Source organism: Varanus komodoensis, unplaced genomic scaffold (genome assembly GCF_004798865.1).
Source record: "Varanus komodoensis strain SLA01 unplaced genomic scaffold, ASM479886v1 scaffold2, whole genome shotgun sequence".
NCBI lineage: Eukaryota > Metazoa > Chordata > Lepidosauria > Squamata > Varanidae > Varanus > Varanus komodoensis.
The window spans coordinates 65302836-65326007 of NW_025335568.1; the positions used below are offsets into that span (position 1 = coordinate 65302836).

The following is a 23172-nucleotide window of genomic DNA, read 5'->3' on the forward strand; positions in this document are numbered from 1 at the left end:
TCTAAGCTACTGGCCGCAATTACAACCCCTGCCTAAGAATTTTGCAAGTTAATGATGCAGTTCCTTTGGTTATTTTGATTCCACTTCCAATGTATTTCACTTCATTTCATTTTTTTCTGTCTCCGAGAGATAGAGATTTGAGAACAGGAAGGTTATTGTTGTGCGCTCAGCCCTCCCCTTCTTGCCCTTAGGCTCCGAAGCACCAGGCAGTCTCTTTGCAGCGCAGATCTTTGTTGGTGCTTTGCAGCTACAGGACCAGGGAACACTAAAAATCCTCTACTGAGCTGGAAGAGAAGCCACTGCTCATGAGAAGAGTGTTGAACCCAAAGTAGGAGCTTCCCCACAAAATCCTCCCTTTCAGTAACTCTGCAGGCTTCACCCTCAGGGTGGCTCCCACAGGTGGAGGATCAGCCAGTACAACCTGTACAAGCCCTCTAACTGGGCAGCGCTTCTCTCCTGACGACCCACCCAAATCTTCCAAAACACGTCTTTTTCCTGGTTGGCTTGGGATCCATGGGCAACGACCTTGAGGGTGCTTGAAAGCTCTCTGCCTCTCCCTGAGTTTCCAAAGCTCCCATCACTGAGTCTTCAAGGTCTTCTCCTTTTCAGAATCAAGGTCATGGGGACTCTGGGAACCCCACCAAGAGTGGGGGTTGGGTTCCCATTCTACAGTTAATTATCAACCTAAATCTGTTTAAAATCTGAAGTGCAAAACATAACCTTCCAGGGGCATGTTTACTTGGGAGTAAGTCTCAGTGACTTCAGTAGATCCTACTCCCAAGTAGAACCTTATACTCTCTTAGGGGATAATGGAGCAGCTGTCACTCTGTCACCCTGCCATTCCCATGTGACTGCATGTCCTTGTTTGCTTCTCATTCAAGGGACATCATTGTGCCAGGCCACAATCCCCCCACCATGACCAGTTCTTCCTTGGAGGCCAAAGCAGCATCAACACCAGCGGAGCTTTCCAGTAATGTCCTGGGGACCCTTCCGCTCAACAACAAGTCCCTCCCTCAAAACCTTCTGCCCAGAAGATCAAGTGGCATTTGCACCACTCCTCAAAACCCTTCCACTGGCACCCAAGGAAATTTAGGACTGCAAACATGCTTTGAACTTGAAACTTGATGGCATATATATTTTAAGACATGGTGATCTACTAGTCTTTACGTCCCTTTCGTTGTTTAGATTTTAGGTGGGGAAAATTAAGGCTCTGAAAAGCATTAACATAATTCTATCACTCCTAAAAAAAAAAATCAACCATTTGATATGTATGTTCTTGTTAAAGTTAATTACAACTTTGAAACTGCCTGATTTAACTTGGCCTTTGAAGGAGAAGGGAAATGTTTCTCATGAACCCTGCACACACTGAAAACTCATGTTTAAAGTACTCCAGACTAGACTGCTGCAATGTATTCTCTGTGGGGCTCCCCTAGAAGACTATTTGAAAGTCTCAACTAGCACAGAATTCAATGACTAGAATTCTGCCCAGGTTAGTTAGTTGAAGCAATGTTACGGCAGTTCTGGAAAAATTATGCTGGCTGGCTGGCTGGCTGGCTGGCTGGCTGGCTGGCTGGCTGGCTGGCTATCTATCTATCTATCTATCTATCTATCTATCTATTAAATAAATAAATAAATAAATAAATAAATGCTTTTTGTATGCTGTCCTATTATACAAAATCTCAGGATGGCTTACGATATTTGCTCCTGAACCTGATTCAAGGTACAGATGCTGATCTTTAAAGTCCTAAATGGTTTCTGAACCAAATGCCTGAAGGGGCATCTTCTCCTCTACCAGCCCACCTGTACATTGAGGCTGTCAGAAGAGGCTCTTCTCTAAGTAGCAAGAGTATGCACAGAGGACAAGGCCTTTGCTGTGCTGCTTTCCCCCACAGCAGACCACCCTCCGCAGGGACCTCCAGCAATGCCCGTGAAGTTCTCCATTCCCTTTCCCCTACCAATAGTTTAAGGCAGGCAGGGAGTTGCTTCCTGGTCCCACCAAACCATCTTCCTTCCACACAGGCCTTTCTGCCTTGCTCTCTCTCCATCTCTGCCTCTCAGCCACCAGTCTTCCCATTTCTCTCCCTTCCCAGCCCCTCACTGCTCTTTCTCCCTCACTCACCCCCTTATCTTGCTGTTTCTCTCCACTCCAGCCTCCACCATCACTATTTCTCTTCCCCTCTTCTTTAATCTCTCCGCTTCTCCTTGCTCCCAATCTCTCGCCTTGCTCTTTCTCTCCACCTTCTTTTGACTAGCTAGGCCACAAGAGCAACCATCACAGAACCACACGATCCATGAGACCCACCTTTGGTGGTACCCAAAGCGGTCCTGCAAATTCCCAAAGTGGCCAGAGATCCAAAGAGTCAGCGACCCCTGCTCTAGGCTTTAAAATAATATTACTCAGTACTGCAGCTTTAGTCACATGGTTCACCACCTCCCTGCTTTACAATTAGGTTTCATTGCTTGTTTTAATGTGATAATTTCAAAGTTGAAAGCTGATGTTTGCATTCCTATGACAAAGTTCTGTTGGAGGAAGAAAGTAATTCTTCCCAAGTTTCAGTTAATGCCCTCTAAAGCCTCAGAGTATCTAACACACTATTTATACTTGGGCTACTGTGGATCAGAGAAGGATGAGCCCCTCCTTCCTTCTTTAATTGTTCAGTGATACAAGGTATTAGAGAGAAGATACCTTGCTGATTGGCTTTAAAAAAAGTCAGTTTGGCAGAAGATAGACTTCTCACTTTTAAACAAGGGCATAAAGATTTTGAGGAGAGTTGCTATTTTCTTAAAGGTGCTCCTTGAGAGCAGTGCCAGATCCTGAAATGCAGAGGGAGATGGTTGCACCGGGCAGGTGTGATGCTTAAAACTGTTCATTTCAGCCTTGCACACTTTAACTGGAAACAAGTATGATATGATTTTCTCTGTAGGTTACGTTTGTTAGCTTTGGATTTTGTGAAGGCCTGGTAAGTACATATATACAAATAAGCTTTGGATGTACTCGTCACTGTCCCTGTCGCATGTTTAACTGATTCATTTTTACTTTTGTAATGCACCACCTATTTTGCCCTCTGTCGTATGTGTTATAAAGAGTAACATTCTGTTGACTGGTTGGTGGGTGGATTGTATTCAGGGTCAAAGGGTGATCTTAGATATTTCTCAAGCACATAAATATAGACAAGTGAAGGATCTCAGGTGAAGCTCTCCTGCACCACCAAAGCACCTGCCAGTCCCGTGAAAGGGATGCAAAGGCTTGCAAAGACTCCTCCAGTCATGAGGAAACCCCACGAGCAGATGCAGGCCTGATGGCACCTACGGCAGCTTCCTGACTGAAGCTAAGCAGTCTGGGTTTGGGCAATGTTTGGAGGGGAGACCACCTGGGAAGCCCACGTAAGCATCTAAAGTTCCATGATGGGAAAAGTCGGGGTATCTAAAGTATCGCCTCATCCCATATGGACCTACCCAGCCACTGAAGTCATCTTTGGGGATCCTTCTCTGGGAGCCCCTTGCAAAGGGGGGTGGCTCCCAGGAGGAGGGCCTTTTTGGTAGTGGCTCCCTGTTGTGGAACGACCTCCTCAAAGAGGTACACCTGGCGCCCACTTTTTATTCTTTTCAGTACCAGGTGGAGACCTCTTTATTTTATCAGCATTTTAACAGGTTAGTTTTAATTTTTTTAAAAATTAATTTATTCTGCACTGCTTCTGTGTTGATTCAATTGCAATTACTATTGTGCTTTGCTGTTTTAAGTTAGTGTGTGAGGAGGGGGCTGTGTGTGTGGGGGTGTTTTAACTTCTTTTACCTAGGCAGTATAAAGCTGAAATGAAAAATAAATAAAATGCATGTAAGAAGAAATTAAGTGCAAGTTAAACATTGCGTCCAGCCTCCAAATAGTGCTGCCAAATGCATGTGCCACAAGAAGCAAGGCAACCAACCATGGTCAGGATTGCTTTCAGTGCCTGAAGGGGCTCATCTGACCCCGTTGCCACGGGTTAAGGCTACAAAACCATGGATTTTAGTTTTTAGGAGCAGAATTTCTTTTCTACAGAAATATATGCATGCGGCAATGAGCCAACTGCCTAGAGAAAGGCAGGCATTTGGTCACCCCGTTACATTTGTCATATTGATCAATATTCGTGGAGATTCCTCTGCGGGTGTGACAAGCTGCCTTTAGGATTAATCTTTCATTTTGGAATAACTTAGGCAGACGGTAGGCTCAGTCATGCTAGGCAGAGCATTTGCTCAAGGCAAGGGGAGTGACAGCAGAGGAAGGTTTCTACTTCCCACGAAGTCCCGGTACTCATTTATGGGCAGCCCCATTAAACTCAGCAACGCTTGCTTGGTGCAGGAGTGCGGGCAAGAGGCTAAGAGTGGTTCTGGCCCGCTTGCATTGGCTGCCTTTCTGCTTTTGGTGCCGATTCAAGGTGCTGGTTCTAACCTATGAAGCCTTATGTGGCTTAGGACCACCATAAGTATCAGAGCACCTTTCACAACTGAGATCCACCCAGACGCTATGCTGAGCCCTCTGGGGTCTTCCTCCAAGTGCCAATTCCAAGGAGGAGCTGAGGGGTGGCAGGGGGAGGGGCTTCTTGGTGGTCCATGGAATAACCTCCCTGCTGAGGCTCAGGTGGTGCCAAATCTGTCATCTTTTTGGCGTCAGGTTAAGGCGGCCCTCTTTTGGATTTTAGTGGATTTTAATGACTTGCTCAGCTACCCAGAGGCTTGAGGAGCCTCACTGGGTGTTTTGCAGTCTCTCTCTGTCTTTCTTCTATCATCTCTCTCCCAGTTATTCCTTGTTATGGCCTGTTTGTATTTTGCTTTTAACTGTTTTCAACTTTTTAATATTTCTTCTGCTATTCTGATATTTTAATTGCACTTTTATCATCTCTTTTTCTGATAAAAGAGATGGTAAAAGTCTAGAAAAAGTCTATAAAATTCTTCTTATAGACTGTGTAAACTGCCCAGAGAGTTTCGGCTGTGGGGCAGGACAGAAATCAATGAACGAACACACACACACACACAGAGCAAGTGCAAGGAGTATAAGTGTGAGGCTAAAATGGCACTAATTAACTTTGATAATGCTGTGAGGACTTGCCCTGACAATGCTTGCTAATGATGGGGGAAGATCAGCTGCAAATTCCTCCATGGGAGCAAAGGGGAGCTGCAAGGGGAAGACGAGACCAGCATTCTGCACACGCATTTGGCCAAACACTTGTGCACCAGAACCCAGTAAGTGCATCCCCTCCCTGTTTGAGGAATCAACCTGGGGGGAGTAACCGAAGAGTTAGAAGTAACCTAGTGACGAGATTTCTCTAACTCAAAGGTAGGGATGTGGAGCCTCCAGTCCAGAGAAGTTGCAAGTTGGTGGGCAAAGCAGGCAGGAAGACATTTCGGTCCTTCGCCTCCAATCCTAGAACCCAACGGGGTCACTCTGTGAAGCTGATCGGTGGGAGATGTAGGCCAGATCAAAGGACTTTTTCAGAGTTTAAAGTTAAATCATGGAATTAATTATTGGAATTCCATGCCAGTTATACAGTGAAGCCTTTTAGTTGATGGCCTGAATCTGATCAGCAGTAGCCTGGAAGGGGCTGGGGGCTAGTCAGTGTGTGGACTGCCGGGGCCAGTGTGACCTGGTCTTTGCAGCGTTCTCAGGGGAAAGCACCTGGGAGTCCAGACATCCTTCCTCCCAGCAGCAACTTTGGCCTTCCAGAGGGGAAAACCAGCAGCCTTCTCTGGGAACCTAACAGGAGAGAGGAGAGCTGGTTTGCAGAAATGTCATCCAGGTTGAAGTCTGATCCCATAAAGGGCACAAGGGAAACACACAGGTGTACCGTGGCTTCATTGATGGGCTAGCTCACCTTGGACTAGCCATACCTTCACCTCACTGAATAGCCACTACGTCCTTTGCCAGGAACATCTGAGAGCCAGTGCGGTGTAGTGGTTAAGAGCATGCGACTGGGTCTCAGGCGATCTGGGTTCGAGTCCCTGCTCAGCCATGGAGCCAACTGGGTGACTTTGGGCCAGTCACAGACTCTCAGCCCAACCTACCTCACAGGGTTGTTGTTGTGGGGATAAGATGGAGGAGGAGAATGATGTAAGCTGCCTTGAGCCCTTTGTAGGAAAAGGCAGGCTATAAATTGAAAAATAAATAAATAAACATACATCTGTATTTCTCCTGTTTAAATTTTGCACTGTCTGAGTCTAATGGAGCACTTTGCACATAGACTGTACCTAATTTGTATTTTCCTGGATTTTTACATCTATACATTAAGAGGAATTGAAAAGACATAACATTTTAGTCTGCTAATGCTGGAATGCACTAAGGGGCAAGGCCATGCTACCAATTTTTGCACATTCAGTGCTGAATTATTTGCATACTTATTCAGGCTATTTACAAATTTCTGTGCTGCAGCTTCATCACCAGGGACCTGTACATTGCAAAACCTGATGAAAATAAAAAATATAGCCATAACATTTTAAGTGAGAAGGGTTGTGAAATATCAATGACTGATCCTAAAATGAGTTCACTCTTTTAAAATCTCAAGCTCTTAAAGATATTAAAAATCTTTTAATATCTTAAAAATATATGAGTTAAATCTTTTAACTCATCTTCAGCTGAGTTCAAAAGAGAGAACCAAAACAACTGGTATATGACTGGCACAGAAACGCCATTTGACTCCCTCATGCAAGTGGAGGTGGGAAAACTGGGCAGGGTCCCCACTCCATCAGTTATAATTCATTCCCCATGTCCACCAGCTAGATCTACTTGAAGACTGCATCATCAAGAAAAAGAAAAGGGTTACCGTATGATAGAAGGATGTTTAAACATTCCAGCTTCCCATATTGCGCAGCAACAAATAAAGGTGTAATCCCAAAGTCGTCCACAGAATCTTTCTCAGCTCCTTGGTCAAGGAGTAATTTCAATATCTCAGGGTAGTTCTGAAGGGAAGAAAGGGCCCATTATTAGATTGGCCATTCTTTATGCCGGGATCCTTTCCAACCTCTTAAACCAGGCTCAGGGCTGTAGGTTCTGACTGATCTGAAACAAGGCAGTGTAGGAAAGGTGTGTTTGAGGATGCTTCATGCTGATTTTAAGGTAGAAGAAGAAAGAAATGTCTTATTGTGGGAGCTTAAATCCTGAGCAGTGTGACAGGTATTGTCTGCCTTTTCCCCACAAACTTACATGGGGTTTACTTTCTGTGCCATTTGTACAGTATTTTTTAAGAAAGAGTTTGTCAGCGCAGATCAGGGAGAACAAGCGGCATGTGCTTTACTCCAGACGTCCTAAAAGGTGTTTGCAGATTCCGGGAAAGTGTGATCTTTCATCATGCTTTAATCCATGAAATTTGCGAACACACATTCACAGAATGGGAGGCAGAACAGAATGGGGAATGCCAACATGTCATTTCTGATGATCCACGAGGGGAGATTTTGAAGGGAGTATGTGAAAGCAGAAAGAGGATGTAAGAAGAGATTCTGATGATGGGAACTGGGACAGGAGGTTCTGGAGGAGCTACAGGAAGGAAAGAGGCAGAAATAAGAGGTGCTAAGGAGGCTGTGTAAAGACTGGCAAAGAGATCAACTGCTGCTCCTATCAAGGGTTGGAAATTGGGGAAACAGAGCGGGGCCAAAGAAGGAGCATAGCCATTTGGGGAATCTCACACCCCGCGTTAGAACCTACGGTTGACCATTCTGGCCCCCGAGAGCAAGGATCTGCACCCCTGCTGTAGTGTGAGTTACCCCATCTCCCTCCAGCCATTCCCAGTTGGAACTGGGACCATACACAGCAGAACCCAGAACATCAAAAATGAGTATGGGACCTTGAAAGCCCTGGCACTTGGGGTTGCCATCGCATGCTTCCTGCAACATAAATGTCTGCCCAGATGGAAGGCCAGTTTGCAAACTGGTTTTTGGAACTGCAAATCCCAGAAACACAAATGGAATAATAAAACGAATCCATCTTAGCTGAATGCCTTTGGGACCTGTGTCAGCCAAGTATCAGGGCACTGGAAGAAATGAAGGAGCCTCAATGCTATGCCAGTTGCTACCAGAAATGAAAATGTCACAGAGATGGAACAAACCAAAGCAGGGCTGGGCTTGCATGGGTGGGCTGAGGGTTTAAGGCCAGAGGGAAACATGATCAGACCCTAACAACTAAGAGCAAGTTCATAAATTACAGAAGTTGTGATGTGAGAGCTCTCTCTGAGCCGAAAGAGGTTCCCTGCTCTAAAGGAAACAAGCGGCAGGAAATAGTGACTCCTGGCTGTAGCATAAGACATTGGACATTCTGCTTAAGTATCACAGGCCCTCCCCAGCTAAACTGGCCGATATGAAGACCACAGGATGTCCACCTGCAGCATGGATCCTGACAAGGGCAGGTGACCACCTGTGGGGGATGTTTTAGGCACTGGGTACTCAGCCACATCAGGGAGACTGTGTTTGAGGAGCTGGATCTGTACCAGCACTGCAATTCCATACAAAAATGGAGGACATCCAATCTGACTCCCATCCCCAGCTTTAAGATTAAAACTGAAGAATCACAAAGAGAACACAGAGGAGAGATTGCATCTCTGTCCACTCCCCTATTTCCCTGTCAAACGGAAAAGGGAAAATATTAATCTAGTCTCCTTGAAGAGCTAGGCTACTACACACAGGGAGTTTTCAGTGTGGCATGAGAGCACCAGGACAGAAGGCTCTTCCTTATTCCTGTGAGGACTGTACCACTTATTTCCCGCTGTGTTTGAATTGGGTCTGAGCTTAGGCACTGCCAGAGCAATATCAAGACTTCCTTATTTAAGCCTTTAGGAATACAGAGTTGTTTCCATTTTGTGTTCCACAGTTTTACTTACACACACACACACGGTTTTGGGGCCACATTTAAGGGTAGGCTTTTGGTGGCAATTTTTATCATCACAGGTAATATTTTAACATTTTATGATTCAAGACCAACAGGAGTAACAGGAGTTACCTGCCATGAGTTTAAAGGGATAAGTTATTAATAATATTAGAAAATGTGAGAAATGGAGGATAAGACTGTGATCTTTTCATTGATAATTGATCATTATTGATGATTGATAATTATTGATCATTGATAATTATCAATGGAAAACAGTAATTCCAGTTTCAGTAGCAGTATGCCAGTTGTGGGGGGAATAATGGTACCATGGCATTGAAGTCATGGAACTCTGATGTCATAGAACTCTGATGTCATGGAACTCTGATGGGTGCTCAACTGGCCACCGTGTGATCAATATGCTGAACCAGGCCTTTGGTGTAATCTGGCACAGCTCCTTCTTACATGTAGGACTCTGAATTTAAAGGCATTGTGGGCAAGGGTGTTCCATTAACACCACCATGACTTTTTCAACAGAAAAGCACTCCTCAGAGTATTTGTCAGGTTATCAGTTCACCGTGGGAATTCGATTTGTGCAATAGCTCTTTTTCCCAGCTTCTCCTCAACCCTACAGAACCCTGTGACAGCCTAAAGCAGAGGGATCCCTTAATGGACCCTCTGGAATAGTACAGGATGGAGCACAATGGGGTTGAAGAAGGATGGGGAAATCAGAGAAATTTGGTGGGGTGTCCTTGAAGAAATACAAATGCGACAAAGCCTTGAGATAGTTTAAGGACTAACTTTATATCAACTTCCATGGACTGGAGTCCACTTTATGCATGTGGGGCTGGAATGCAAGTGTATCAAAGTGTTGCTCGGAAGAGGCCTCCCATGATCGGGGTCGGCAACTCGCGGCTCCGGAGCCGCACGTGGCTCTGGAATCCCTCCGTTGTGGCTCCGTTGCCCAAAATACGCGTCACAGCTGCCAATCTGCAACTGAGACTCCGAGTTACAAAATACCAGTAGGTGATGATGAGGCATCCATTCAGGAATGCCACACTAGCGGATTAAGTAAATTGTGACATTTCTCTGCTAGTGTGCAGGGAAAGAGTGGAACAAGCTTCCTGCAGGCTCTCATGTTACACGAAACGCTGCTGAAAAGATTCTCTTTGTCCCATTGTAATCTCCTTCCTCTGAATGATAAAAGCTGCACTTGGGACCTGTCACAATTCACAGCACTTGACTGTTTATCTGTTAATCAGTCACTAAACACACCTATATCTGCGACTTCCCCCATTAGGCCAACCATGGATAAATCGAAGAAAAGTTTCTGAAGAAAATCAAACGTTTAATGATACGTGGGTAAATTCACTTGCTTTTACTGCTGACGAACTTATGGGGTTTGCTGTTTAATGCATGCAGCCCTTTAGCACTGACTTTGACTCTTTAGGAAGCTGTTCTCCTATTCGAAATATATGAAAGGAGTCCTACTAGTTTATAATGTAAGATTAAAAATAACAGTTTTTGGTGAATGGACAAGAGCTGTAGCTAAATCATAATGAAGATATACAGTACATAGCATTAAGGTAAAAAACGATATATGCAGTGTTATCTTCATTTTAGATGTCAAAAGGGGTTTGCGGCTCCCGGTGTTTTCTTTTGTGTGGGAAACGGGTCCAAATGGCTCTTTGAGTGTTAAAGGTTGCCGACCCCTGGCCATGACTGATCACAGCAAATAACGCATCATCACAATCAGGAAGCTCTATAGCCAGTGTTAGAAGACGACAAGTTCCATTTTGATCAAGTCATACAATATTATTAAAAAGTTTAATGGATCTTTTTGCCTCATAATGGTAATCTTATGATGGATCTGTTCTATGAACCTATCCGGGATTCTACAAGATCTTGATTAGAGAATAGTCCATCTCAGTTCCATGGAATTAAAACTCTACAGTTGGTCCTCCCCTTTTAATTTCAGAAACCTCTGCCTCTTGTTTGAGAGTCCCATATACTGGGACAAAATAATTATTTCAAGTAAATTAATGTCCAGTAACAGATTTATTACCCATCTTGTGTTTGAGCATTTCTTAAACATGTGTAATACTTTTCCCTATTTAAAATCTCCACTGTTTAACTCTCACTGCAGTTCCTGCCTTATTCAGAATGATCATTTGCATTTAGACTGACTTTTCTGCACTAGGTTGACATAAATCAGAAAAAGGAATGGCATGCAAAGACTATACAAAGCTGTCATTTGAAAAAGGGGGGTAAAACTTTATTTATATGGAAATGAAATTATGGATTTATAGATTACCTGAAAAACAGCCTGGTGCAAAGAATTCCATTCGGACCAACAGTGGGACCCATTAATATTTGCTCCATGTTGGAGGAGAAGCTTTATCACATCAGCATGTCCATTTTCAACAGCTTCAAACAGAAGGTTAAAAACCATTATCATCATAAATTCATCTTAATCACCACAATCACTAGAATGTAGTTTCTCATCCACTAGCAAAGTCAGAATTAATTCTCTAAGTGGTCATGCAGTATTATACAAGCACAACCTTCTACTCCCATGCATAAAAGAACAAAATGTATTCCTAAGAGACAACTGCTTTGTAGGTAGAAGAAATTTATGAGTTGAAGCACAGCCTCTGATAACTGTATTTTCGGAATGTAAGACAGAATAGGTACATGTCTGGTTATGAGTTTTTCAAGGGAACACAAGTATGAATGTCAGGAAAAAAACCCATATCCAATTTTTTTCCAGCAACTTGAGGCCTGTCAAAACTGGTAGTTGATGGCTGTCAACAGACAAATAGGTTGTACCAGTTCAGATATAAAAAGTAACCACATTTTCCCATTCTGTGCAAGAATGGACTTGAATGTTTCTCTTCTTTTCTCCTTCTTGGGCATCCACAAGGAAGAGAGCAGAAACTTTTACCTCAATGGTTAAATTAACCACAATTCCCCACTATCTCAAAAATGATGGGATCTACAGTTTCTTTTGACTATGATTGGTTAGAACAAGCTGGGATGAAACTGTGGTTTCAGATCCTGGCTTGTTCTAAGAACTCATAGTTCAAACAAATCATAGTTCTTATAACAGGGGGCTGTGGATAATTTAGATGCCGAAGCAAAGAACTGAGATCAATTCCTTGTTGCCATGCCAGGAAACATTTGGTTTTCTGTTACATCTGAAATAGTCCATTTTGGGGACAATTCATGTCCTACAGCACAGTTGCTGAGATAAAACACTAGGAATGGAGGAATGCGTAATCACATCCACATATTGTGCTCCACAAATCTTCTAACACCATTTAGTTTCCAACCTGAATGGGCTTATTTCCAGTTTCAGAATGAGAGGAGGGGCAATTTCAAAGATCCTGCTGGGATTTACAGAGGAAAATAAGCAGACAGATAATTATACATTCTCCTCCTACTCACCAATTTTCCCCCGCCACAGCTACTCCAACCTCTGCATTAAACATCAGAAGAGAAAATGGGGTTGCAAACCTCATTTCTCTCCCAATGTGTAGCTCCAACCTGAGTTTCATAAGCATATTTCATTTAAAAGAAGCAAAATTAATTTCAGATCACCAAACCGTGTATGCAAGTTTGCCCAATTGCATTATTGATTTTTATTTAATATTATTTACTATTAATTGTATTTCTGATAGTGGCTACACACAAAAAAAACTGTGGTGATAACACAACCTCTTGGCAGAGGGCATGCCAATTAACATGTACAGTATCGCAGGAAAAACTTTATTCTGGTTCAAGCCACAGGAAACAGACTTAACCTCTACATGAATCGTAAGTCAGCAGTCTCTCGTTCTAACTTGGCCCTCCGAAGTTGCCTTGCTCAGCATTGGGCCCTCAAGGCCAGTGTCTCTTGGGAGGCTGAAGTGTGCCCCAACATCTGGCAAGCTCTGACGTCAGATTTGTCCCCGACTAGATTTTCCTTCTGCATACAGACTGGCTTGCCCGCCCACTGTGGGATGCGTTCAGCACCGCTAGCAGACAAGGGTATGCACGGATCACACCACACACTGCCCGCTATGAGTAGCATCACTGGCTGCCCAGACGCTGCTGGGTTTGCTATGAGGTGGAGAAATTCCATGCAGAAGCGAGTGTGGGATCTCGCGGTGGAGACATTTATGTCTCCAAACAGCAAAGGGAGGCGGGGAGAACCTGGGTGGGAGGAGCAGAACAATTTCATGGTTATGTGTCTTCAAGAAACTGCCAGCTGATACGTAAAAACAAAGGCTGGCATTGAAATGGGTGAAAGGAGACTTGAGAAGACTGATACATGGGGTATTCGCCAGGACAATATTAATTCTGTTTCGATCCTGCCTTTTTCTTGCAAAGTGACTGACTTAAACCTCCTCCTCTCACAACAACCCTGTGAGGTAGGCCAGGCTGCGAGTGGGGACTAGAGGCTGGATCTTCCGAGTCCAGCCCTCTAAGCACGACACCACACTGACAATCTAAGCCAGAGATGGAGGTCAACGCCACTTCCCAGGCCTCTCGGTAAAGATAAATACCGAAGAAGCTCAGCACTTTTGAGCTTTCTGACAGCAACTTTCTCTTAAAAAGCAAAAACAAGAAACAAAGCTTTAAACTAGAAACTCTGAAGAAATTCCTGAAACTGAAAGTCTGCATGCTGGGCTGGATGAGTGGTGCCGCAAGGGGATGTCTGTCCCAAGCCCATGCTCCACAGCAGCCTATTGCTCAACACACGTGGTCTCAGCCTCATCTGGATTCGTAAGGGCATCTGCACATGCTTCTGAATCATCAGCAGCCCATCAATGAAGGCAGAACCACTGACAGTCCTAAGCCAGGAACTTGATCCAATGAGAGCAGGAGGCCTTATTTTTATATTTTTATGACATGTTTCTAACAAAGGTGTTATCCTCCTACCAGAATCCCAACAGAGTTCAGAAACATCACATGGCACTGCTGGAGATGTAATAAGAATTAAGCAGCTTCTATGCATGGCTGATGGCACCAAAATTCACAAACTTTGGAAAGCTGTGATGAACCGCATGAAGGAGATTGCGGGTTATGCCCTCCTTATTGCTCCATTAATTATGCTATTAAGCATTTTGAAAGAGTATTAAACCTGAGCACCAGGAATGGTCTGCTAACTTACTGAGAGCAGCAAAGATAATCCTCCAAAATGCAAAAATGGGGGTGGAAGTGGAGATGAAACCCCGACAGTGGCAAGTGATGTCTAGAAATCAATTAACTTATTTTAAGAACGCAGGGTGTATCCAGTACCAAATCAGAGGATAGGTCCACTTTGCCTGGGACTGGATTATTGACCCAGCAGGGTTCCCCCCGAAGAACCAGGGGACTGAACTGGGACATTTTTGCCCCTGAGCTTCAGCCCCTCACTCACTTAAATGGGACCCAGAAAGACACAGCCTACACAACTAGCCTGTTCCTGGAAATGTGGCAGGGTTTCCTAAGATTTTATGAAATAGGAGCAGATGATAGAAGCAAAGGAGAAGCAATGCTTTCCTTCAGTGTTTGTTTCATGAGAATTAATTGAATGATGCACGTGAGAAACATATGAGAATAATGTTGCATGTATTTATTGGATGGTTCCCTATTATCACTTTGTTTTATTTTGCTTGTTTGCATGTATGCGCACATCTAAATTCAGCTGTTAAATGAGAGCTTTCACTGTACCGGAGTCATTAAATCCTTCCCATTTACCTGATATGACATATTTTATCTCCCCCTGCCCCAGTTGCATTGGTTAGTGCCTGCTCTTAATATTCTTTTCTGTAGAACCTTTGAATTTAAAACCAAAAACTATTTCTTTAGATGGAAAAATAAATGAAAAATGACGTGGTACAAGCTGGGAGGGGGTAGTTTAACTTATTTTCTAACCCTCTGAGGTTAAACACAGACACGTTAAGAGAGTTGTCCCTTTAATGTATTTGCCTGCTTTTAAAACACGAACAAAGGAAGAGAAACTAAGAATGTACATCTAGTCTGAGCTTTTGCTTGTCTGATTATTGCCGTCTCACAGCACTGCCAAGACGACAGCTACTTCCCACTTCGCCTGACGCTCCCACCGGACTTGACGTCCTCACTGATCTTATTAACGGTGCCAGCTGACACCCCAAAATCCCCACCCGTCGGTAAGGACATCAGAAATTCCTTGACAATGGCTGAGACCAAACAACGCAAAAGCCCAGGAAAGCACAGATGTGTCAGACTGGATTGAAGCACCGGAAAGTCATTTTCTCCTAATTCAAATGAAGCCATTGTGGCTTTCGTGCTAATATTTTTACTGTGCTGCTGTGAGTGATGTCTGGCTCTAGCTTTGGATGGCAACACGGAGGAAGGGACCACTCTTTTGAACTGACAGCCAAATTTTAATCTTTTCTCTCGAGGAACCAAAATGAGGGCTTCTTACTTGACGCTAATCATTAATCTTCAAGCCAGCGGGAGATTTTGTTCCAAACTAGGATATGATTTCAAAAGAACCACATTTCTTTTCACACCTGTCCCTGTGCCAGATTGCACTAATGACTTCACAAGCACTCTTTGGACTGAGCAGGGATGATCTCATCACTTCGCTGGTCTTGCCACTTATTTGTTTGAATCCATTTTTATACCGCCCAATAACCAAGGCTCTCTTTTTGACAGAATTGGAGATGTCTTCTGTCCCCATGGATCCAGTGGCTGCACAAAGGTCATTCCTACCTCAAGCAACTGATTCTGTGGCCAATGCAAATTAGGAAGTTGTCTTGGATCAAGCCAGGAGACCAGCCAATCCAAGCTCAGCATTACCCACTCCAAATGGCAAGAAACCTCCAGGGGTTTCCATTAGGGGCAAACCCACCAGCATCCTTTGGCAAGGATTTTTTTCCAGTTCCATACCTGGAATCTTTTTCACTAGTGATGCAGGTAACTGAACCTAAAACCTGCGTGCATCCAGTACCACTTAGCAATGGCAGCTCCCAGTAACAATACTTGGTGGGCACTTTTTCCTGAGCACTCTACCCCAGGGGCTTGAAGGAGGAACCACTGCATTGAAGCCTAAACTGTCCTTATTCACTATTTCTAATGATCTGGAAAGCTAGAGAGGTTGGTTCTCTGGACAGGGTCCAACGCCAGAGATTTGCAGCCTGGAAACACATTCCACTAGCAGCGAAGTGCATTAGTGCAAGAGAAGGCAGTGTTTCCTGGCACAGCCCAGGAAACTCCCTTCTGTAACGTTCATTTCTCCCATTTCAGAAGCAGCCGTGCCGATCACACCAGCAAGCACTACCTTCCCAGCATCCCAGTGCGCATTCTCACTAGGATAGTGGCAGCATTGGATGCTGCCTTCTGAAAACAGCAAAGCAGATGCAAAACAGCAGTTTGGGGAGTTGAGCCAATTACATCCTGCATCCCATGAGACACGCCCTGGGATGACCTGCCTATAAAACAACTGAAAAAAATACGGCTTAGGGATTCCAGCAGCAAGTCTAAGAGGAAGGAGAAGGGGATTTTAGGCTGCTGCTACTTTTCAGACTTAGGGAGTTTCCAACAGATCTCAATTTATTCTTGCCTAGTTCTATCATACTTCAGGGAGTTCATGGTTTGTGGGTAGCTGCCCAAAACTCTGTGAAGGCCAGTGACCTGGCCTCTCTGCCAGCACAGGAGATGGGCATCTCTTGTCCACAGAGGAATTTCGCTGCTTCAAAGTGCATCCAAAGCTTATCAGAAGGTCAGAGAGAAGCCCCGGCATGTTTATACTTTTGTGGATGTCACAAATGTATTCACCATGCTGCAAAGCTATTTTTGCCCCTAGCAAGCACAAAAATACACAGTAACTTGGAATGCTTAAAAGGTATATTTTAAATAAGTATTCAGAGTCTTCTTCAGCAAGAAGTTAAAAAAAAAGCTGACTAAAGAAACTGCAGGAGATCTTTTGTTCATAGAAGAGACCCGACAAAGAGTACACAAACAAAGCCCATCAAAAAAGAATAAGAATTTTAGAATAATCTGTAGTGGGAATACGCTCAAGAGTCCAAAATGTTAAACAGACACATTTCAACCACAAGGAGAAATGCTGAATTTCTCACAGAGCCGTTGGGTCAGCTTGCCATGTTTGTAGAAGCAGAAAAAGCTGCTGCAAACAGCAAATCCAGCTTCGGGAGGCACCCAACAATGTTTGAGGCAAACCTGTGTGTTGTTATGGGTGCAGGTTTCCATTTTCAACTGAAAAATTGTGGGGGAGCCCAAACCCCACTGCAGCTGCTTCGGGGATGGCCGTTTCCACCTCACCAAAAGGGGGGCCCAAAGAGAGCACAAGTTTGCATAAAAGTGGCTCAGGCAAACTGAGCGCAAGACTGCGAATGTGGAAATAATTGCTACCATTTGAGCAGAAATACAACACACCTCACCACAGTGGGAAGAAGTGAGACCAGGAGACCTGTGTGTCTGTTCGGTCTGCCATCCAGGTACTGCTGGGCAAGTTCAGGATCTCCTGCTCCGCCTTTTTAGGATACTTTCAAACTGGAGTTGGGCTGGATAGCCCTTCAGCAGGAAGGACCGTAGCACCGCGGCAAGAAGCTCAAAGGTTCAATCCTTTTTATCTCTGGCAGGCCCAGAAAGAAGCCTTACTGCACATCTGTGCTGACAATACTAAATGAAACGGGCCAAATGTATTTGATTATAACATTTATATCCCACTTTTTCCTCTTGCAAGGATCCCAAGATGCCTTCCATAGCCTTCCTGCTCTTCCTCATTTTATCCTCACAATAACCCTGTGAGGTAGGACAGGCTGAGAGGCAGTGTCCGGCCCCAAGTCACCCAGTGACCTTCATGGCTGAGTGGGGACAGGAACCCAGATCTGCTGAGTCCCAATCTAACACTCTAACCACAATGCCAAACTGGTTCTTCCTATGTTTCTGAATAGAGGAAACCCTCAAATAAAGCAGGACATATGCCCACTGCAAAGCAGGACATATGGCCACCCTAACTCTGCCCCAGCAGGCCAGGGACAGAGTCTAAGCAGTGTCTTTTGGCAGCATGAAAGAGGTGTTTACGCACAAGCCAGGCTTGCATGGCTATGGGGTGGGTGGGGAGAGAAGCGCCACAGAACCCACAGAAAAAGGGGACTACGACTGTGCTAGAGATCTTCCCCTATCCTGCCCTCTTGTCCAGTTTCCACTCTCAGAGTTTATATGTGGACACTGACTTTGCAAAGCAAACAAATATACCATTTATTAAGTGTCTGTGACTACCCTAAATCTACCTTGCAGTGTTTTGCAAATCAGGCCTCCTCCTGAAACCTGCTCTACCTTCGGTGCCAGAGAAAGGGTGATGCACATCGTGGGAGGATGAAGGTGAATGTGCCTCCCCTTCAGACAGGGCTGGCTGGGCTGCAGGGAAAGCAGGTGAGGAGATGACAAAAGCCCAGCCGGCTGTGCCAGACAAAGGGGCACAAGCGGCCCTTTCCTCCAGGCGCCATCCGCAGGGCTTCTGCTCAGCGCCCAGAGCGCGCACGTGCCCATTCTAGAGGGTTCTAGAAAGAGCCTGCGCTGATGCTCGTCTTCCAGCCACAAGCCATCACACCGAGTGCCATCCCCGTCTTTAGGAATCCAGGCCATAGACGACTGCGGAAGGAAGCGTTGGCAGAACGCCTCTCTTCAGGACAAAGGCTTGGCTTCATCGGCATGGGCTCCCCCCCCGCCCCACCCTCAGAAAAACCAGGCGTCTCGTTTTCTGTGTGACGACATCTCCTTGCAAGCTGTATAAAAACCAACACGGCACTGACATTCCTTGAGCCACACTGACACCTGCTGAGCACTGCAAATAATGTCAGCTCTAGATTATTTAAGAAACCTTATTATTCCGGTGGTCAACATCAGATTATCCTCCTGAAATTTGGAGTTTAAATAAAACAGCTTTTGTTTTGTTTCCCTTCTCCTTTTTGGAAGCAGTTAATTAAAGCACAGACTTTGTCCACCCTTCACTGAGAAAGAACAGGAAATAGATGGATGAGAGAGGACAAGCTTTCAACTCCAGGTCCAAGGCTGACCTGAGACATTCTCTTGCCAAAAGCAGAGCAGCTTAGCTTGGCCCGAGTCAGTGGGCACAGGACCCAAGGTCGGAAATTTTGACATCTGAGGCAGAAAGTGCCACTAATATTTCTTCAGCAGTAAAAAATAAATAAAAATAAGTAAATAAATCAAAAAGTATATATTAAATGAAATGCTGACCTTTGCTGCCCTTTACAGTCTTCAAGCAGCCGTAAGGTAAGGCTGGACCTTCTAGGTCTATTCCAACCATCTTGACAGTAAAGGAGCCCTCCTTGAAGGAGATTAGGAGGGTGGTTACCCGCAGAAGGGCCTTCTCTGTGGTGGCACCCGGATTATGGAATACACTCCCCAGAGAGGTTTGTTATTGTTACTAGTATCCTATTGTACTGTTGAATTTTATTTATTTATTTATTTATTTATAACTTCTCTATACTGTCCCATACGTAAACCATTGGGACGGTTTACAGCAAATAAGTCTAAAAAATAAAAAGAAGAATAACAATTGCCCAGCATCCAGTGTTAAAATATAAACCCACCAATAAAACAAGTTAACAATTAAAATACTGGGAGAATAATAAGGTTTTTGCCTGACACTGAAAGGAAAGAAGCCTTGATGCCAGGCAAACCTTTATGGGGAGCATGTTCCACAATCAGGGTGCCACCACAGAGAAGACCCTCCTCTGGGTAGTTCACCCTCTTGATCTCTTTCAAGGACAGCTCCCAGCGGAGGGCCCCTGCCTCAGATCTCAAGGGGCGGGAGGGCACATGGGGGAGAAGGTGCTATGACTGATTGTATATAAGCCGCCAGAGCGCCCATGGCTAATTGGACAGCATATAAATCAATTTATTTATTTTAATTTATTTTTCGATTTATATCCTGCCTTTTTCCTACAAAGGGCTCAAGGCAGCTTACATCCTCCTCCTCCTCCATCTTCTCCCCACAACAACAACCCTGTGAGGTAGGTTGGGCTGAGAGTCTGTGACTGACCCAAAGTCACCCAGTTGGCTCCATGGCTGAGCAGGGACTCGAACCCAGATCCTCTGAGTCCCAGTCCTATGCTCTTAACCACTACGCCACACTGGCTCTCAGTAGTAAATCATGAGTAGAAGTGTTTTGGAAAGCAGGGGAAACTCGGAGGCCATCCTTCCCTCCATGCTTCCCCTGCTCTCAACAGGATGCCCGTTTTCCTCTGAGTTTGGAGGATGATGGGCCGACACACTGGAAAGTGCATTAAATACAATGCATTATGAAGAACTATGAAGAAGCAAGTGCCAGTGGATTCCACGTGTACTTCACGTGTACTTAAGATACAGGTCAAATGTGCTTCCCTCTGGTAATTCATTTTAAAATATCTAGGGCTGGGGTTGGGGTGTTTGTCTTTATACAGTAGACTCTCAACTATCCGGCTCGCAACTATCCAGCCTCCAAACTATCCGGTCTAGTTAAAAAAAAAAACTATCAATGAACAGTAAAATAAGTTTAAATAATTTTTGTAAGAATTAAGCCTACATTTTACGTTAATGTTTTGTTTATTTTAAAAGTATATGTATTTACACTGTACAGTGTACATGATTTTATGTTTCCTGCAATTAAGTTAGACATTGTAAAATTCATCTTAAAATGTATACAATATTTTTATCCTTGGACTTACTTTTTCTGTAATAAATTTTAAAATGTACAGTACAGTACATAACAAACATTTATAAAGTACTGGCCTGTATTAAGAGGTCAGAAAATATGAAGAGCGGGTTTTGGTATAAAAAGGGTGTTTTTAATGGTATGGGTGGGGTTGGAAGTAAGCATTTATAGAACTCCAGCCTATCCAGCTTTTTTGCTATCCGGCCTGCCCTTCCGCCACATTAGGCCAGATAGTTGGGAGTCTACTGTATACGGAAAATAAAATGTATGAAAATGGAAAGGAGCTAACCCTATTTTTTTAAGTAAGCAAAATAAGCATGCATCCAGTTACTCAACTGATAGAAAATAAGTAAGAAAGAAAACTTAAATGGGTTCATCCAGGGATTTCCTGAGCCCCAGTAAGACTTTTGGCTTCTTAAAACTTATACAGTAGAATGAGCACATGGAAGCAGATGCACATACATCACAAACTCTCGAAAACTCCTGCAAGACTCAAAAACAGTTTGTCCTTCAGTAAGGGAAGCTGCTCTTTAAAAACAAAAAGAAAGACAGAAAGCCTCAAATAAGGATGCTTGTCCCAACTATGTACAGGAGAAGCCTGCCATAGCCAAAGCCGAGGCAAAGCACTTGATCTGCACTCGGGCGCAGAAAGTTGGGTGACCTGCATCTTATATTCAACTTAAAGAGAGGAACTGAAACTTCAGACTACAGATCTAAATAGAACCCACGACTCCTGTTTTACAGAAGAACGATGCAGCTTATTACAAAGTCATCAATTATGAGAGTTAATCTAATTTATCACTGCGGAGGTACTTCTATTGAACGGACATTTCTAAGTTGTCTTCACACAACAGCAATTAAACCTAGCTCTGCAACATGGCTGTTCAGATTGATTTGTTGATTGTACTCTCTTCTCGAGTGTGCTTCATGTCTCAAACATCAGACTTGGGTGCTTGAAAGCTGTTTATCAGATTTGACATGTCCCTTCTATATTGGCAAGCTCTGCCTGAAGATTTCCATCTATGTGTGCCTTCAAAGATTCTCAATGGATGCAACCACAAAACCAGCGGGGAATTTTCAGGATAAGAGCAATGGAAGTATTGTAATAACAACTCCACCACCATACATTTACTAAACACAGCTCCTTTGTAATTGAACTTTCAAACTCTGCAGCATTTTGGAAAATGGCCATGTGCTTTGCCATTCTGTATCTTTGCATTCTTGTATGGCTCATTTTTACTAGCTCAGTTATGCTAGTGATGACCAATTACGAAGAGAGAAAAGGTTGGAAAAATCCATATATACAAAATATTAACTTTGTTGTTGTGAATCACCCAAAGAGCTGTGGCTCTTGGGTGATAGATAGATAGATAGATAGATAGATAGATAGATAGATAGATAGATAGATTAGACAGACAGACAGACAGACAGACAGACAGACAGACAGACAGATCAAGACCAGACTCATTCTTACATCTTCAGAATGGGCTATACTCACCTAAGAACAAAGGTGTGGTCGCATCATCAGTAAGTTCATTGGGGTCGGATCCAGATTCTAAGAGAAGAGCGACACATTCCAAGTTTCCACGACTTGCAGAAAGGTGTAATGGGCGAGTGCCCTCAAAAGTCTTCGATCTTACGTAGTCAGCAGAGGGTGCTGGTGATGACATGAAAGGTTAGCCTTGCCAACATTCATAGAGGTATTAAATCAGTCTGAAACAGAATTAGTGAAAGAAGCTTGCTTCCCCTGACTCTGCTTTGATGTGGTGCCATGCATCGCGTGTAGCACATGGCAAGCAGTTCAGGGAATGTAGTGGCTTTTCGCATTGACCGGGAGACTGAATACAATCACACAGTACAGAACGGCTGTTACTGGACTGGCTGCACTGGAAGGCTGGCGAGGCGGTGATTAAGGTTCAAGAACTAACATCATCATCATCATCATCATCATCATCATCATCATCATCACATTTCTATGCCGCCCCTTGCTGAAGCCTCGGGGCGGCTTACAACACAATGCTTTCCCAGTGCCGAAATGCCAGGTCAGCTATTTGAGCCATGCTCAGACCTTCAGCTTGCTAGGAAGAGACAGATTGCCTTGAAACTGCCTTCCCCAATCATTCTGCAGGTAAGAGCTGCTTTTGCTGTGTGAATAAAACTGGTTGCTTTATTGAAGCAGCTTCACCGCAACCTGTATCCCAGAAAGGGAGAGTTAGCACCTGTGTGCACACTGACAGACCCCGAAAAAGTGAGAAAGAACTATCCGAGGCCCACGACAAAAGAAACTGACATTTCGCTCACCCAAGCAACTTTGGGGGCCTGGGGGTATCCCCTGGCCTGTGCAAGAAAGCAACACAGCCACCAAGAAGGGGAGGGTAAACTTTCTTTTGATGGTTGATATTTAACATCTATATTTCATCATTGCAGTCGAGAAACCACTTATCATCTTCAACACAGGCAGTTTCATTTCTTTCTAATATCCCTGATTCTAAAGTCCAGGTCCCTAGGAATTAATGCGGGGTGGTTACATCAATAATGGGCCAGGCTTCCAGCCGTCAGCGCCTCACTCCTGGCCACCAGGAAAACACACTGCTATGTCTCAGGAGCAAACACAGGCGGGCAGGCACAATGCAGTATCTTAGACTAGCCTTCCCCA

The 23172-nt window shown here is 44.3% G+C and overlaps 1 protein-coding gene across 2 annotated transcripts in view; it reads right to left on the reverse strand.

Annotated features, from left to right (window-relative positions):
• The window catches only part of ASB3 (ankyrin repeat and SOCS box containing 3), a 69856-nt gene that overhangs the window by 17505 nt on the left and 29179 nt on the right, over positions 1 to 23172 (reverse strand). For both annotated transcript variants that reach the window (XR_006414550.1, XM_044428606.1), the window contains exons 3-5: positions 22015 to 22173; positions 11139 to 11251; positions 6795 to 6930 (exon numbers count right to left, since the gene is read on the reverse strand). Coding sequence is in view for 1 of the 2 variants with exons in the window: in XM_044428606.1 (XP_044284541.1) it covers positions 6795 to 6930; positions 11139 to 11251; positions 22015 to 22173 (408 nt within the window). In the remaining variant the exon portion in view is untranslated. The remainder of the gene's footprint in view (positions 1 to 6794; positions 6931 to 11138; positions 11252 to 22014; positions 22174 to 23172) is intronic.